An 18,469-nucleotide genomic window follows, 5' to 3' on the forward strand; every position below is an offset into this window, starting at 1 on the left:
AACGAAACGCAACCGCCGCGGTCTGGTTGGAAAATTGGTTTTGGGGGAAAGGAAATGCCGCAGTATCTGTCTCACATTTCGGCGGACATCTGAACCGCGCCGTAAGGGAAGAGCTAAAGGAGGGACTGAGAGAAGGAAGTAAGAGAGTGAGTGTCGTAGTGGAGGGCTCCGGAATAAAAATGTGGATTAGCTCAGCTAATTCAGGATATACAAATCGAAAGATGTCGGCGTTCACCGGCGTTAGCGTTGACACTGTTCTAGACGGCGATGGCTTTGAGCAAAGGAAGGGCGCACAACTGGCTCCCTGCATATGCGGACGCCTCATTCATGCTTTGATACATGTAGCGGTGGTGAGAGAGAGAGACAGAGAGAGAGAGATATGCCATGAATTCATTAGAGCTGAGAGCGTTGTGGCTGACATGCGGCACTGCAGCAATAGCTATAGGCCGCAGCGTTCATTTGGTGATAAATCTCTCGCGGTCAACCATTAGCTGCATGCGACCTCAAAGGGTGGCAGGGACGGCGCGCTAACTATCCAGTATGCGGAACGCAATCAAAGCAGGCTTTTGCAGTTGGACACCAACGCAACGTACATGAAAGCAAGATTGAGGTCTCCACTGGCCCACGGAGCCGGTTGTGCGCCGGTCCTTTCGTGAAAATGAACGGCCTTTGCAAAGTTGTCAACGCCAATGAACTCCATGAACGCCGTCGGGTCACTTGTTTTCTTTGGTTTTTGAGGAAAGGAAATGGCACAGTAACAGTCTCATATATCTCGGTGGACACCCGAACCGCGTCGTAAAGAGAGGGATAAAGGAGGGAGGGAAAGAAGAAAGAGAAAACTGAGCGGTGGATCAGTGGTCAGGGAGCTCGACTATTGATCCGGAGTTCCCGGGTTCGAACCCGACCGCGGCGGCTCCTTTTTATGGAGGAAAAACGCTAAGGCGCCCGTGTGCTGTGCGATGTCAGTGCACGTTAAAGATCCCCAGGTGGTCGAAATTATTCCGGAGCCCTCCACTACAGCACCTCTTTCTTCCTTTCTTCTTTCACTCCCTCGTTTATCCCTTCCCTTAGGGCGCTGTTCAGGTGTCCAACGATATATGAGACAGATACTGTGCCATTTCCTATCCACAAAAACTAATTATTATTATTACTCGATTGCCGGGGCTATTGAAGGTCCGTCCGCCTTGAAGTTCTTGCGGCCCGTGCGGTAATATGTTGCCGAGCAAAGCGACAGCCTAAGCCGTGTCGCGGACTTTAGGAAAGTTGAACCCCAGGAAAGCGAAGACGTTTTCGCCACTGCCGAAGTTACTTTCGTGCAATCACCAGAGGGTGAGCAGACGCAGTCGCAAGGCCCCGTCAATGAGCTCCTGGCACGGACGACTCGGGTCCGGTAATCGTGTCGAAGGCTCACTGTGTAACGTGGTGAGACGACGACATCTCTCCCGAAATTATCCCGCCTGTTAACTCCTCGCCTCCCTTTGACAGCGCGTCGAGTGAAGCGAGCACCTGTGCCATACCCGCCGTTGCCGGCTCTTCCAAACGCAGCGACCCGCAACTTTGGCGTCATTGCGGCGCTTCTTTTCCGCACAAGGAACACCTGGAGCACCATGTGCTACTACTGCACACGGTGGAGAGGCTGTACCGCTGCAAACGCTGCACCCTCGGTTTTGTCCAAAAAAATGGCCTCAAGCGCCGCATCATCGATCGCTTGCTCCAAGAAGTTACCGTTCCTCCAGAGTACCGCTCCCGTTGGCAAGGCTAAAGGAGGCGCCGACAGCAAGGAGCTATTCCGCTGCCTTTATTGCGAGGCGAGTTATGCTCGCAAGGGTAACCTGGAGAACCACGAGGCCGTTCACGAGGCAGGGGAGCCCTTCTGTTGCAAATACTGGCCTGCAGCTTATCTCCGTAAGGGTTACCTGAAGAGCCACAGTCTCAAGTGCCCCGAGAAGACCTGTTAAACTATCGCCGACCTCCATCAGAGTTTCGGACTCTTTGCGGGACTGTTTTGTGTTGGGTTGTCTGTGGACACACTTGTTTCGAATGTAGTTTTCTCTTGTTCCCTTCTGCATGCACTCACTTATTTTCCTGTTTCAAAATGCTTGCCCCGTCACGTGAACGGTTTGTTGCCGATCATTTCTTTTGTTATTAGAAAGTTTTGGTTGCAGAGCAGTAATTCTGCAATTATCACATTGCTCGTCCAGTCGCTGAACAGTTTGTTGTCGATTATCTTTTGTTATTAGAAAGTTACGGTTGCAGTGCAGTAATTCCGCACCGAGTCTTAAAGGCTTTCCGTCTAAGGGCGCAGGTAATTCAAGAACGAGGCTGCAGTCCCTCTCAAAGAAGGCCCTCTCAAAGAAGCAAGCAAATGGCGTCGACCAATTGCAACATCGTGGTTAATTTGATCACATGCCAGCCCCCTGCGATGTCACGCAACTAGGTGCAAGTGAATTAATCACGACGTCATGACAGCCTAGGCCGCTGGCTGGAAGGCCTTTGGGGGAGGGGGGGGGGGAGGGGGGGGGGGGCTGGGCATTTGCCGCTTCGTTCTTGAGTTCGAAGATACCTACTGGAGGCCCTGGTGCCTTTCATGAAACGGCAAGGAATTTCGAATTACGTTTCCGTTCGGTAGCAAGAAGAAACCCGGATTGCGTTGCCTTTATATTTTAGGTCTCTTCTCCGCCAGGTAGTTACACGCAGTGACCGAACGCTCCGCGAGCTCTACCTTGGACGATTAACAGCTGGACGCCCCACTCCATTTGTAGTCAACATAGTGTTGTGTGCGTGCGTTTTTATTGCTCCATCATGAACTAATCACGCGCGCAACCTGGGCACATTTCTTATTGTGTAAATAGTTTGTGTATCTTATCTCTCCCCATATCCTCTCTTCCTGTCCCCTCACCTCTTTCATTTCATTTCTTCATTCTGCCTGCTATCCTTTATTTCCGCTGTTCCAGCTCAGGTGCTTCAGTATCGATGGCAGATGTCGGGGCTAGCAGAAATCTTTTCCTTCCTTTTTATTATTATTTTAATAAACACCACTTACTACTTACTACTACTTCTCTTGCCTAAACCTGGTTATCGCGCTGGAAGCTGCCAGGGCCAACCCAGGACAAGCCCAGCGGAGCACGTGCAACGCGCCGCCCATTGCGTCAGTTTTAAAGCGAAAGCTTTACTACGGCGTTCTGCGATCTTCGCCGACCGCGCGACTTTGACCAGCGACCTTCAGCGCGTGGTCCGTGTGCTGTGCGATGTCAGTGCACGTTAAAGCTCACCAGGTGGTCGAAATTATTCCGGATCCCTTCACTACGGCACCTCTTTCTTTCTTCCTTCTCTCAGTCCCTCCTTTATGCCGTCCCTTATAGCGCGGTCCAGGTGACCGCCGATATGTAAGACATATGCTGCGCCATTTCCTTTCCCCAAAAACAAATTTACTTTCCGGCGCAGCCGCACCTTACCCGCCGCGGTGGCTCAGTGGTTAGGGCGCTCGACTACTGATCCGGAGTTCCCTGGTTCGAACCCGACCGCGGCGGCTGCGTTTTTATGGAGGAAAAACGCAAAGGCGCCCGTAAGCTGTGCGATGTCAGTGCACGTTAAAGATCCCCAGGTGGTCGAAATTATTCCGGAGCCCTCCACTACGGCACCTATTCCTTTCTTCTTTCACTCCCTCCTTTATTTCTTCCCTTACGGCGCGGTTCAGGTGTCCAACGATACAGCGCCATTTCCTTTCCCCAAAAAACCAATTATTATTATTATCAGCCGCACCTCGCAAACCAATTGTGCGCCGGTTTCAGGTGCTGTGGTTAGTTGGGAGTTTGGCGCAAGGGGGACGACCAAAGAGCCTCAGGGAAGTGTTTAAGATGTGTTATACTAGGTAAAATGGATGGGATAATTATACGCTGTGTACAAAAACTAAACTAAAAATGAAGTGTAAATAGCTGGAATAAATTGAATGGAATCTAAAATGACAGTGTGTGTGTGTGTGTGTGTGTGTGTGTGTGTGTGTGTGTGTGTGTGTGTGTGTGTGTGTGTGTGTGTGTGTGTGTGTGTGTGTGTGTGTGTGTGTGTGTGTGTGTGTGTGTGTGTGTGTGTGTGTGTGTGTGTGTGTGTGTGTGTGTGTGTGTGTGTGTGTGTGTGTGTGTGTGTGTGTGTGTGTGTGTGTGTGTGTGTGTGTGTGTGTGTGTGTGTGTGTGTGTGTTTTCACAGGTCTCTGCTTTGTGGATCTGGTGTCCTGTGAAGGTTTTGATCTGTCACACCGGTAACCTTGACATTTTGAACTTGTGAAGGCATCACTGGACTTCTGGTTACCATGCTGTTGTTTTTTGTAATTTTATTTTATTTTATTTTTTACCAGGGGTTTCTGTGTCAATAAAATGTGATTGCTTGTCAATAGACCCAACTTGCGGGTGGGGTGGGTTTGTTTTTCCGCTGGGGTGGTTGTGGTTATTTTTAGTTTTGGCCTCTTTTCTCTGTTTTTCTTTAATTTTTCTCTTCTTTCTTACTTCGGGCACTTGTTTGGATTATTTTTGTGAAATAATAAACCAGCTCACGCGCAGGGTTACACTCTGTGTTCGCTGTACCCGGCGCCTTTTAGGACACCGTTTTTGCGCCACGTGCCCGCCTTGTTATTTTTTCCATTGGATTTTTATACAAGAAATTATTTTCGCGCTTTGGCCCTTTTTTTCGAGGGCCCTGTTCGTTTATTTTTACCAATTGGTTTAAGCCTGCTTAAAGCTCAGCTGGTGCAGGCATATTTCCCCCATCTTTATTTTTGACTTTGTTTTTCGCCCGCCTAGGGTTTGTCGGGGGAATCAGTATAAGGGGCCTTAGTGCTGGCCTTGAATAAAGTTTTTTTTTTTTTTCTCCGCCTCCTCCTCCGCGTTTCCCATCTTCGAAGCATCTCAATTCCGCCAAAGCCAACGCGCGGGCACTGGAGACCGCTACTGTTTTCGAGAGGTTTAGAACGTCTTCTCGAAACGAAGAGAAAGGCGCCGGTGGGGGAGAAAAGAGGGAAGAAGCAGAGGGAGAAAATGGACGGCGCTGTTGCCCACAGAGAGATTGTCAGAAGAGCGAGCGGCGCCCCGCTCGCAATCGGAGCCGCGAAAACCATCGGCCACGTGAGCCGGTCTAATATTCGGTTCTGTGTTTCTCTGTGTCCCCCCGAGCGGCTGCAGCTGGGAAGCGAAACTATTTGAGGGAGCTCAGCCAAGACTTCCTCTGCGGGCGGCTGGAAAAACAAAGTAACAAACTGAAAAACCAGCGCACGCGGATGGAGCAGCAGCCGCTGTGCCGCAATGCTATTGGTGCTGTGAGGGGTGGTGGGGGTGGAAAATATCTTTATTGGAGGGGGACTGGGAGTGGAGCCCTTAGTCCGGAGCCCCAACTGCCCTCGTGGCCGCCGCAGCCCAGCCAAGCAGTTGGCGCTGATCAACCAGGTCGGTCGACTGGAGGGCACGCTCCCAGCCGGCTACATTCTGGACGGGCAGCCCCAATGGACGGGCAGCCCCAATGACCTGGCAGGCCCAGACGGTGTGAAGTAAAGCCGCATGCTGCCCGCATAGCGAGCAATTGGCGTGATAGCGGGTAGAGTAAAGGCAGTGATAGCGCGCGAGGTTAGGGTAGGTGTCGGTGTGAAATTGGCGAAGGGAAATTGACTCCTCGCGGCGGAGGCAAAGGTGAGCAAGAGGCGGCGTTGGGAGCGAAAATGCTCTAGAATCTCCGGGGTCTAAACTGAGTTCCGGGTCAGAGGAGGCGGCCGAAGGGGAGACAGCCCGGTAAGAAAGAGCGCTGGCCCAAGGCATGCGCCTGTTGATTTCCATCCAGAGCCATGCGACCCGGAGTCAAAACCAGAGTGCACGGCGAATCTCGAGGAGGCTGGTGACGGAGGACTGCCGCGATAGTGCGGTCGACGGTGAGATCGCGGAAGCTGCGGCAAGCAGAAGCGGGCTCGGACAAGGTGTAATCACAAGGGGCGGAGCTAGGCAGTGTCATGACGAGGGCCAGTGCGAGCTCCTCGGCCACAAGGGTTCGAGGAACGAATGGAGGAAGCTGTGCGGGAAAGGCGAGGTAGGCGGCAGCGTCGAAGTATGCGACAGTGTCGAGGGGGCCGTAACGACGTTGCAGATAGGAAGCGCGGGCCGTGCGGCGGCAAACATTAAGGACGGAGTGCATATGAATTGGATGAAAGCGACGACCAGCGATGAGCGCAAGTAGCGAGGCAAGGTAATCGAGAGAACTGAGCGGAGGACCGAAGGCCGCGAGGTGAGCGAGAAGTTGTCGTCCAGAGGCGGAGAGAGTGAGGCGGTAGTGTCGGGCGGCTCTGTGAACCTCAATGATCTCGCGAGCAGTGTTGTGGAGGCCGAGGGCGAGGAGAGACTCGGTGGACGAGTCTGCGGAGACCAAGAGCCATCTTGAGATTCGACGAAAAAGCAGGTCGAGGCGATCGAGGTCGGAGGGTGTGGGCGCCAGGTACAAGGTACAGCATATTAAAAACGGCTGAGAAAAAGGGCCTGGACCAGTCGAATCGAGTCTTGTTCGGGCAGTGCGGCGTGAATGTGCAGAATACAGCGGAAAAGGCCCAGAAGCTCTGCGAACGTGTTTGAAAGGCGGTTCAGGTAGACAGACCCTTGAGCGGCCGTCCGCTTGGAGATGCAGGCCGAAAACGCGAAGGGGGGGACCAATGGAGTGGGTTGAGCGTTCAAGGCAAGGTGGATTGGAGGAGGTGGAGGCGAGCGAGGACGGGAGCGGCCGCGCGCGAGAAGCTCTGACTTGTGCGGAGAGCAAAACAGACCGCGAGGACGAACGACGTACGCGCAAGCCTCGACGTTGGCGCAGACAAGACCCGGTTGCGCCCGCCGTCGAGCGAGAGGCCGATCGGCGTCGTAGCAAGACCGAGGAACGGCGGGCGACGAAGGCCTCGCAGCAGAGAGAGCGGCGCCGGCGACAACGCGTAGAGGGCGGACCTTCAACTTCGGAACTGCCGTCTCGAACGAGGTTCGTGCCAGGAGGGCCGCACTGGAGAGGAGCGTGAGAGCGAAGCAAGAGCCGCCGCCCAGTTCTCTCTCCCCTTTAAACATCCAATGCATAATTTTGCAAAATTCGTAACGAATGCAATTTGTGAAGGACGCAGAACGTCCGTCCGTCTGTTTTTTTTTTCTTGCTCGCAACTGGACGGTGTCGATCGTCCTGAGCCGCATTTGCGTATATGCGCCGCCCACTTTGGCACAAATCCCTGAGTACCACGGATGCCTTGCCGCGCGCACTCCGCGTTGCCATGCTCACTAGTTGCCACAAGGGGATTGGCCATAACCAGGCGGTGACTACCTGTATTGCAAATTGCATGCGTCAACCATGGATGATCTAAAAAAATTTGGGCAACTCAGTTTCCGTGAGAGAGGTGGTTGAGGGTGGTAAGGGGTTCTAAGAAGCTTAAATTTAGGCGAGGGAGTGAGTACAAGAAAGAAAAAAAAACATGTAGAAATAGCAAAAAGGAAATATCAAAACAAAGCGTAAAAGGGTCATTACGAAAGCATATGATGGTTGGCGTTTTGTTTCTAGGGGAAAATTTTGGACGGCAGAGCAAACATTCCCAATTATATGTCCAAGCATATAGAAGCGCCGAGGGATAAAACAACCGCAGAAGACAGGCGCAAACTGAGTTTCTCTAATAGAGCTTCTACCAGCTAGTTGCCTCCTTATAGCGATGAGTAGCGACAACAATAGCGAAGAAAATGCTCTACTGTTTCCGGCTCAACACAATACAGACACAATGGGGAGATCGCAAGACCAGGCCTGTAGGGGTAAAAATTTAGTTGCGGCACGCGGCAACGTATAGGCGCGTGAAGGAAACTTGAAATTTGCGACATCGTCAAGTTTTACTCCTTCAAGGGAACATGAGGTGCTGAAAATCGTCCAAGGAAGTAAGCGCTGATGCGCCAAATTTTAAAGTGTGCAGTACGTACGAAACATGCTCGACGGCCGCCTACCGCGCACATCCGCTCTTTTTGTCCGTTTTCGTCTTCCTCTCTCAGCGCATGAGTTGCGTTCAGAGGACACCAGAGGACCCTGGCAGCGACGAAGAAAAGGGCCGAGCGAGGCGCGTGACAGACTCTCGCGACGAGGGCCGTTCCACCCACCCGCACCGGCAGCAGGCACAGCCATCTTGGAGGCGACCAAAATGTGCGACCAAGGCGGCAGCGGTCGCAGGAAATGGCGCTGCGGCGTCACCGGGGCCATGCTCGTCGGTCTGCCCCTGGCGCTGCTGGGACTGGCTACGTGCCTGGGCCGCCGCGGAACGGTGGGCTCCCCGGGGGTATGCTCAACGGCCGCCTGCCGCACGGCCGCGTTGGCGCTCAACGTATCGCTGAGTCGCAATGTCGCACCCTGCGAGGACTTGCAGCATTTCGTGTGCGACGGCTGGCCGCGCATGGAGCGCGCCAGCTCGCGCGTCGAGCTCATCATGGACTATGCCTGGACGTCGTACGTGGTGCCGCATCGGAAGCAGTCGGCCGTTGACAAGGTGGTGGCGCTGTTCCAGAGTTGCGTAGCCGCCCTCTCCCCCGGCGGCGGAGACCGCGGTACGCTGCGCGCCCTGCTCGCGCAGCTAGGCCTGACGCCCAGCACCGCGTCGCTCGGTAGCGCCTTCCGGGCGGTGCTGGTCCTCTCTTCGCGCCACTCGCTTCATCTCCTGTTCGCGGTGGAGCGCAACGCCACTGGCATCACGCTGCGGGCCGTCCACCCTCCGCCCGCAGGCGGACCGCCGGCCTACGTGCGGCGCGTGACCGAGCTGGCCCTGCGGGACGACCCGGAGCTGGTAGGGCGCGACCTGAGCCTCGTGGAGAGCGAGCTGGCTGCGCGCCCCGTCCCCGACGAGCAAGAGGAGCGCACCGTCGCCCTGGAGGTGGTTGCCGATGAGTGCGGCACCCTGCGCGACTGGCTCACCGAGCTGCCGGGCGCCAACACGCACACGCCAGTGGCCGTGCAGGCGCCGGTCGCAGTGCGCTGGTACGCCAACTTCTTCCGGCGCCACCGGTCAGACCCTGCATTGCGGCGCTACGTGGCCTGGCACACAGCCCGCGTGCTCGGCTCGCTCACCCAGCACGACCTGTTCCGGACCACACTGCAGAACTCGCTGGGCCTCCTGGAGCCCAGCCCCGCCCTGGTCAAGGCCACCTGCCTGGCGCACGCGGCCAACCTGATGCCACTCGCGTACAACGCCTTCGTGGTGCGCCACTTCGTGACGCGCCGCTCGCGTCGCGCCGTCGAGTCGATGGCGGAGGGCCTGCGCGCGGCCGCCGCAGCACGCGTGCGCGCCAGCCGCTGGATGAGCGACCGGCCCAAGGCCATGGCGACGGCCAAGATACGCAGGCTCACATGGCTGCTACCACGACATCGTCACGAGTTGCCTGTCAACCGTGCCTACTCCCACACGGGTGACCTCGGGCTCACGGACTTCCTCAGCTCGTACCTAAACGTGACAGAGCACAGCGTCCACGGAGACTCGGAGGAGGCGAACCAGGCGTCTGTGAACGTGGCCTACTCGCCAAAGCAAAACACCATCGTCGTCACCGCCGGCATGCTCAACACGCCGTTCTTCGAAGAGACGCTTCCGGCAGCCTTTAACTACGCCGGCTTGGGACAACGCATGGCAGCGGAACTATTGCACTCCGTGGACGAAGAAGGTCGCTGGTACGACGAGCGTGGCCGGAAGCGAAGCTGGTGGGACGATGCCACCGCAGACGAGTACCGCAATCGCCTCCAGTGCCCCAAAGGCGGCGGCCGAGCACTGCTGGAGAGCAGCGCCGTGCGGCTCGCGTTCCAAGCCTTCCGTAGGACCCACCAGCACGTGCTTCTGAAAGGCCTCGAAATTTACTCGCCTGACCAGATTTTCTTCATTAGCAGCTGTCACAAGTGGTGCGGGCGTGAAGGAAGTCCTTGCAACATGGCCATGCGCAACCTAGAAGAGTTTGCGACGGCCTTCAAGTGCAAGCCGGGTCAGGCCATGAGTCCGCACGAGCGGTGCCCGTTGCTGGTGTAGCGGAGCAGTGTTGCCGGCGCCCCTGTCTGCGAGGAGCGGTCAAGAGAAAAAAACTCTTAGACTGGTGGGCAGCAAGCTTAGCAGTACTCGTGGGTGCCGACAGAAACCTGCAAGAAGCCGGTCGACAGCGCGAAGTTGTCCAGACTGTCCAGTGAGGCATCTGAATGCAGGGTCTACACGTGTGGCGATCCAGTTTCATCACGGCCCTGCCTCAGAGTCATTTCATTAAAACAGGTGCCGTTCACTGGTTTCTCACAGGCTACCTTTTTTGCAGCGATAGCTGCACGTGGGAGCTAAATTCTTTGGGGGTAAGCGGGGAAAACTGCCGCGTTCCCCAGACGGCCAACCGGAAAGCCATCGAGAACGGGCGCATTGGGAAGAGGAGGGTACGGTACAGCTATCGGCCGCCCCACCTTTGCGACCAAAGCCCTTTGATGCCCAAAATTTTACCTGTTCAATGGGCTGGAAACTATTGGTTTGGTTTACGGGGATTTAACGTCCCAAAGCGACTCAGGCTATGAGGTGCGCCGTCGTGAAGGGCTCCTGAAATTTCGTCCACCTGGGGTTCCTTAACGTGCACTGACATCCCACAGTACACGGGTCTCCAGAATATCGCCTCGATCGAAATTCGACCGCCGCGGCCGGGATCGAACCCGCGTCTTTCGGGTCAGCAGCCGAGCGCCATAACCACTGAGCCACCGCGGCGGCTGTGAAAACTAATTTAATAAGTGAGCTTTTTCCCCTCCATAAATACATTGTGCCACCGCGCTGGCGGCCGCGCGGGCGACAGCTGCTGTTGCTTCCCCTCGGCACACCAGAAAAAAGTATCTGCTGCAACTACGGTCCGAGGCGCCTTGCATTACTCTGCTAGCTGTTCACAACAGTGCAGGGTGATGGGATCCCCACCTATCTCTTCCATAAAATCTGCGGCCTTTTACTGAACCGTCTAAAGTAATTGCATATTGTCCCTTCTTCGTCCCTTGCCGTTCGCGCAGCTACAATATGCAGTTATGCACGAACCGCCAACTACCGCAGCGGTGGCCTAGCGGTTTGAGCATCCGCCTCGTATGCGGGAGGTGCGGGGTTCGATCCCCAATGCCGCCGGATACCCGCCGGTGATACAATGGGCACGAGCTTTTCCCTGCCTGGTGCTCGGCTTATTAGGGTGAAATGCTTGGGCAATGGCGCTCTATGGCCAACGCTGCCCTTGCGCAATAAAAATTCATCATCACACGAACCACCAACTAGCCCTCCTTTCCCTGCTAATTACCCATACTAACTTTGGGGAAAACATTTCTTGGTCATGTGGCAGCCCTTTGAATTTCTCATACGAGTGCAAAAGGTGGTCTCGCTAAACAATTTACAAAAAAATCAGACGTTTTACTTTTGCGCTCGAAAAGTTTTTACACATAATGAATATGCATTGTGGTTTTTTATCGACAGCAAGGGATTTTCAGCAGTTTTTTGCGTTTTGGCCGCCGCGGTGGCTGAGTGCTACGGCGCTCGGCTGCCGGCCCGAAAGATGCGGGTTCGATCCCGGCCGCGGCGGTTGAATTTCGATGGAGGCGAAATTCTAGAGGCCCGTGTACTGTGCGATGTCAGTGCACGTTAAAGAACACCAGGTGGTCGAAATTTCCGGAGCCCTTCACTACGGCGTCTCTCATAGTCTGAGTCGCTTTGGGACGTTAAACCCCCATAAACCAAATCAAACCAGTTTTTTGCGTTTTAATCCATTATGTTAACCCAAGAAGCATCGTTTTTGTTTTCTTTTTAAAACTTTTTCGCGACATGCGCGAGCAGCTGCATATTTTTCGCCGGCTCTCTATAATCTGTACTATGTCATCAAATGTTTAAACTATATTACAGCATAATATATTTCAGAAAAAAAATGAATTTAGAAAAAAGAGTTGTGCCGCGTTTTCGGCGATAAATTTCGTACAGAGGCGATCCTAGTAAAGATGAAATGTGACTCGATGAATAGCTATAGTTTCATTGTAATTTTACTCACTGAATTTTATTACAGCCTTTTTTGTTATAAGGGCGAAAACATTTTTGAATATGATTACCTCAAGACGCAGGCGCCTTTCTACCCCTGCGCTCTGCTTTCATCTGCTCTCACCCGCCTTTCAGCCAGAGCCGACGCAGTTCGCTTTCCTCCCAAATTTTGTAAAGGCAGTTGTTCACTTAATGAGGAAGACGTTTGAGAATGCGGGGTCACGTGCCGTGCGAGCGAGTTGGTCGGCACCCTCGTTTCCTTGAATACCGATATGGGTATAAACCAGATTCACTAAGTTCTTTAAACTTGGCGAAGGCGATCTGTAGGAGAGGCGTTCCTTTTTCAGGGACTGTGAAAGACTGGAGAGCAGCTTTAGAGTCGGAAAGGATGGCCGCTCTTTGGAATTCTGGGTGTTCTCTGAGGAGGCATGAGGAAGAGCGGCTGGTTCTGCTGTCGTTGAGGAGGAGGGTGAGGGGAACCTACACACCTTGTGGATGTCCAGCGATGGCGCGTTGCAAGCAGCTGCTGCAGATGAGGCTGTGACGGATCCGTCCATATATGTGAGTCGGTCAGTGAGTTCATCAATTTTGGCCCAGGTCTCATGGCGAAGGGCACAAACGGGAGCATTCTTCCAGGAGGTTACTGCTGGTAATGTGGCGCAGATGTTGAACGTTGTCTGCAAGTGCGGGGGCTAGGTGCCGATGCTGGGGGTGAACCACAAAAGTCCTCGAAATAAATTCGCAGACTTGCCAACAGGAGTGATGGGCTTTGATATAGTAACCTACCGAGAGTATAGCAAGAGTCAGGCAGTGTTGCTGAATCGTGGGAAATTTCCCATATCGTGGGAAAATCAAGCCACTGAAGGAAAAAGAGAATTTTGTTCATTAACCCATTGTGAAACGTGGGAAATTTTGGTTTCGCTAAAGACCGGTGTTTTAAATGTGCTTTCTCGGGAAAATGTGCAGAGATGAAAGGAAAATGCTGTTATCACGGCGGCCTCACTAGTGTCGCGAGAAGAAATTTGGCTTGATGTTTCCCTATAATTTGCTGCCTATAGCCTTAGATACAGTGCCCTGGCCCATTCAGGTTCATTCAGGCTTCGAGTGCTGCGTCCTTGGATTTATTCCACCTATAGTGGCAGTGACCCTTCCACTAATTGCTTCCAACCACTCCCATCTCTATAGTCACACAATCCCCTAAGTACGCATGTTGTTGTAAAGGAATTCCCGAAAATTTCTGTCTATACAGGACAGGCTAGAAGGGAAATGGAAGTAGCCGAGCTGGTCCCCGTCCCAACGCAAAAACTAATAAAACACAGTGGTGATTGATGGTGATGTGATCAAGAGTAATCGAGCCCTGATGTTCATTATTAATGGTCTTTTTGTATTTGTTTTATTTCACTCATTCTTATATTTATTACCTCGGCTCTATTCACTCTAAAATTGCTATATTCTGAAAAAAATATATTTGTGGGAAAAAAATTAAAATTTTTAGCCGACAACTGGGAAAAACCAACTGGCCAATGCGGCAACACTAGAATCAGGTGAGCAGCGAATGCGTTCAGCGTCGTTGAGCAGGGCTCTTTGTGCACGAAGTGAAAGTGGAGGAGGCGAGAGTCTCCGCATAAGTTGCTGGGACAGAAGAGTATGAGGCAGTCCATAATACTGTCGTATGGCACTACAGTGGTCTGCATCAGTGCTCCGCCATTGGCTGGGTTCGAGGCCGAGGAGGGGCCGGGCATATAAAGCCTTTGTTCAGGCGATAGCTTCACATAGCCAAGTACACAACGCTGGCGAGGGTCCCTAGTCTCGGGCCAGGAATCCTCAAGCGCACCCTGCAACCCGTTTCATGCCCTTGCGGAAACAATTGATAACTGGGGATCATGTGAACCGGGGAATCAATAGTGAACCCCACGTACCGCGCTGTCTTGCGCCAGGGGAGATGGGAACCCATAGGGTGATCAAACCATGGCGTACCTGCGCGGAAATTGTAGCCGCGGGGATGATCAAGTAGAGGCTCGCTCTTTCCTGCCGATACAGAGAGGTCAATGCTTCTTAGGAAGTGTTCAGTTGCGTTGAGAGTGCGCTGAAGCTCTCGTATAAGGAGGATGCGCCAGCGCTAGTTGGAGCTGAGCATAAATGGCAATATCATGAGCGTATACATCGCTACGCGGACACAGTGGCGTGAGGAGGCTGGTGCGCACTCAGGAAGGCTGGCGCAAAATCGGGGCTTTCTGCTCGTGCAACGAGAGGTTTTCAGTGCTTTCAGCAGAATGAGAAGCACATCCACGGCGGGACGATATGGACTGGAAGTCGGTTTCTACAGCGTCTATTCTGACGGCTTCGGTGATTTCTCACACGCTTGGTTAATGCGTTTCCTGAGCAAGGAGGTAAGCCGCCGTCCTTTAGCGCAGGCCAGGTTGTGCCTGTTCCTCTTGCCCAGGCTGAGGCCTTTTTATTCTTATTCCTCCTGAAGCCTCACCATAACATTGTGTCTCTCTTGTACCCGGGTTATCGGCCTCCGCGGCGTGACAGCCGATAACCCTGCTTAATTACTGATTACAAGCTGGTAGCTTCAATCCTGGTCGGGCGCTTGCGTCCTCTCTTGCAACACCTAGTTAGCCCCTTCCAGTCCGGTTCTGTGCCAGGCCGCTCGGTTTTCGCGTCCCTCACGTGCACGCGAGATGTGTTCGCATACGCATACGCGAAGGGAACTGGCGGGGTGTTTCCTTAGTTCAAGTCAAGGCTTAAATTTCGACAGGGTGGGCCATAAGCACTTGTTTTCGGTCCCGAGGCTGCTTCGGACTGTCCTCGAACTTTATCGAGCGCATCGCTCTTATGCATCGCGACCTCCCTGCAGAGTTACAGGTGAACGGCTCAGTCTCCCTCCCTTGTACGTCAGGGATGTCCTCTCTCCCCGGTCCTGTAGTTGGACCCGCTCTTGCGGCGCGCTGCCTCCAGTCAGCGCATCCCTGGCTTTCCAATGCCAGGGCGAGAAATGGTCCGTTCTGAGAAAAACATGCGCCCGCAGACCAGGGACGAGAACAAGACACACAACGAGCGCTGGTTTTCTCAGAATGTTCCTCAGCAACTCGCCCAGCAAAAAACCTTGCTCAAGAAGTGGTCGTTGTCTCGCCGATGTCATTTCCACCTTCGTCCTCGACACGCGGAGTTTCAGAGAGTTCCTGGTCACATTTGATAACCATGCAGCGCTGTCTGGCGCCCAGCTTAATGCAGACAAGAACCACGCCCTTCGCTTCGGCTCCTTTCGCAATCCAATTCCTATTCCTCTCGTAGACGCCGACCGAGTGTTGGGCGTCTTGTTTCACCAGAGCTGCTGCCCCCGTGGATATAGGATGTGGTCATCAAGGGCGCTGTCAAAGGCTGCCCAGTTCAGACTCGTGCGCAACTATAGTATCTATAGAGCCGTCCTAAATCACGGTACGCGTTTCCTGCAGAGCATTTAATTCATGCTTAGACCTACTCTCGACGAAGAGATAATCTGTGAATTTTTTTTGTAAAAAAAGCGCAGTGGCCACGCGTGGCCCCACCCATGCCACTGCGCGTGTGCAGGATGTGTCCGGTGCTGAAAACGCCGTTAATTTTTTTAGCTTTTCATTTGTAGGAACTGCTGCGCGCGCCGCCGCAGAGTCATCCCGTGTACGGCGCGCTAGCCCACATTCCCAGCAGCACTATCTTGCGTGTAGCACGGTGTTAAGATTGGAAAACTCGGACCTGGGAAGAATTCCTAGAAGACGAACCTCAAGGCGGATGAGTCGGCGGGAATACATGTGGCTGCGCGGACTGACGTTCGCGGAAGCAGCGGGTGAAGCACAGGCGACAATGGCGGCGCCAGGTGGCCGTGTCTGCCTCGGCTCGCCGGATGGAGTGATGCTATTCATCGGTCACGCTGGGGATCATCGAAAGACGGCTGCGACTTTGACAAAGTTCCAGTGTTGCGGACAACAGGCGGGGAAATGCAAGGTTGTACATCCACCTGCTGGGAGCTCGGCTGGACTAGGGTGCCTCGATGCGCGCCCGCTCTCTGCGGAGAGCGTGCGCGCATCGAGGCACCCTAGGCTTGACATTCCTTCCACATGGGGTCGCCCACTGGACAGCTGTGGTAACACAGACGCGCCAGTGTTCGATGCGTCTTTGTTCCTGTCCACCTGCTGTAAATCAGCGTGCCTTCCTCTCCCACGAAGGCGTCGACCCGGTCGCCATGGCGTCATCGACGCAACATTGTTGCAGCAGCTGTCTTTTCCCCTTTCCATCGACCGAGCTGAGAGATAGCATCAGCACCTCCACCTGCCGTGGACAGGTACCACCAGTGTCTTCGTCTGCTCATTTGACTGGACATCCTTCTCCGAACCTTATTCCCAAGTCAGGGATCTGGGGAATACGAAGGGTATTTAACGGGCTGCTGGTTTCACCGACACACTCCTATCTCGACTGTAAATGTGTAAAATAAACCTACAGTACAGTTTCCTTAACGGAGACCGACACCGTCCTTCGGAGCCGGGACCTGCGGTGCTGAACGAGTCAGTCAACTCAAGGGCCCCTCCGCCCCCAACAACGGGCATCAGGAGCTGGCGCGCTGCGCCGCCGATGTGCGAAACGAATACGGGCGACGTGAGGCTTCTCCACAGTTCAGCCTAGTGTAACAGGTTCGCAAAAGCGACAACGGCTGCTCATTCATCAACAGATACGCCCTCCCCCATTACAGACTCTGCTGGTTTACCGCATGCTATAAAGTTCAGCGCGCAAATAAGTGACGGATGAAGTGGCATATTTACCTGACATGCCTACACCATGCATGTAAGCGCAGCCTTTACTGACACTCTACTCAAGACATTGCATCAAGTTATAATTAAGTGGAACGGTTGAAGCTTCTATTAAAGCGGAATGTCAAGAACTTGTGCCTACCTCCTGCTGCATCGCTAGTTCTGCCTGTCGACTGTTCACGGCGAGGCTCTGGTCTTGAAAGGCTCCCTATAACAGCTTTCGCTGTAAAACGTCCCGGGTTAGTATATCGAGTATGCGGACAGATTCCAGCGTTCAGAACACTATGATGGCTGCCTAGCAGAAATAAAGCTGACGTGGGCTGCCAAGAGTGGCCAACTGAGCGATAACTTATGCTACAAACATGTCGGAACATTATCTTCCCCCAAATGTCGGCAAAATGAAACTGCGCATCACTGCCTCAAATTGCAGCTCACAAAGTAACTGCGAATGTTACAGACATTGATTTATTTTCGCACTTGAATGCTTTCTCCTTCAGCCTCCCAGGGCAAGGAGGAGTGTACAGTTGTGTGAAAGCGTTGTGTAGGTGTGAGTACTTGGCATCAGCCAGATTACGTCCATGCATGCCGTGCACTGACCTCAACCTTGCGAGAATCACAGCGCTGGCAGGCAACGGACCGGTTGTGTGTCCTTCTGGTTCTCGTCCGTCGCGCTGGTCCGTTGCCTGCCAGCGCTGTGATTCTCACAAGCTTGAGGTCTGTGCACGGAGGAATGCATGCATGGACGTGATTTGGCTGATGCCAAGGACTCACACCTACACAACGCTTTCCACAACTGCACCTCTTCCATTACCGCGCACCGGCAAAACATAGAAATTGCGGGCAATTTTCAAAGCTCTCAACGAATCGTATATATACTTGTCACAAACCCGCTTTCGGCGGCAAATTTTTGTGCGAGCTCGAAACGTACGGTGTGTAACTTTTCCGAGAGAAGTCTTTTTGGCAAGCAGACCCTCCAGAGAACGGCGCCAGTTTCGCGATTTTATTGACGTTTTGAGGCAAAAATTTTAGGATACTAGCAGTAGCGGCGAGTTTGAAGATGATGCTATATAATCGGAGTTCAGTGCGGTTGGCAAAGCAAAAAGCCAGCCCAGAACATCGACTGGGAAGCTTACTCTTCTACCTGCAGTTGGGTTACTGGTTTCTGGTGCGAAAGCACTACTTCACTGGCAAAGCTGAAAAACCCGAGTTATGTGTGAAGCCTCAACCTTTGACGGAGCGCCGGGGGCAGAGGCCTTGCGCAGCTATAGCTGCTCCGTCAACGGGCGGAGGCTTTTCTGTTTCGCCTAGTTACACGCGAGTAAGGGCAGTGAATTTTTTTCTAGCACAAATAGACTAATTTTATTTTATTGCCGGCGGTAATTTACCAACATTGAAAATAATCTGTGCACCTTATGCATGGTGGCCAATTTTTGTAATCATTTTGTTGATATACGCATCTAATCCGGTTTTGGTGTACACAAATTATTGGATTTTACAGCCTTGGGCATTTAAATTTCGCATTTTTAAATGTCCTTTGTTCAGAACCACTTATTGTAGTTTGTAAACACGTATTTTTTTTTATTAAGATTGTATGGTAAAAAACAACTTGCAATTCAGTACTGCAAAGAAAGAGCCATCTGACTTTCAGTCCTTTGTA

The 18,469-nt window shown here is 53.2% G+C and overlaps 1 protein-coding gene across 1 annotated transcript; it reads left to right on the top strand.

Annotated features, from left to right (window-relative positions):
• Positions 1–7,757: 7,757 nt before the first annotated feature.
• On the top strand, positions 7,758–10,317 carry LOC144133395 (endothelin-converting enzyme 1-like). Its single transcript, XM_077666480.1, has one exon. The coding sequence runs from the start codon at positions 7,964–7,966 to the stop codon at positions 10,031–10,033; it is 2,070 nt and encodes a 689-aa protein (XP_077522606.1). The 5' UTR covers positions 7,758–7,963; the 3' UTR covers positions 10,034–10,317.
• Positions 10,318–18,469: the final 8,152 nt, after the last annotated feature.

This window comes from Amblyomma americanum, chromosome 1, assembly GCF_052857255.1.
Source record: "Amblyomma americanum isolate KBUSLIRL-KWMA chromosome 1, ASM5285725v1, whole genome shotgun sequence".
In the NCBI taxonomy this organism is placed as follows: domain Eukaryota; kingdom Metazoa; phylum Arthropoda; class Arachnida; order Ixodida; family Ixodidae; genus Amblyomma; species Amblyomma americanum.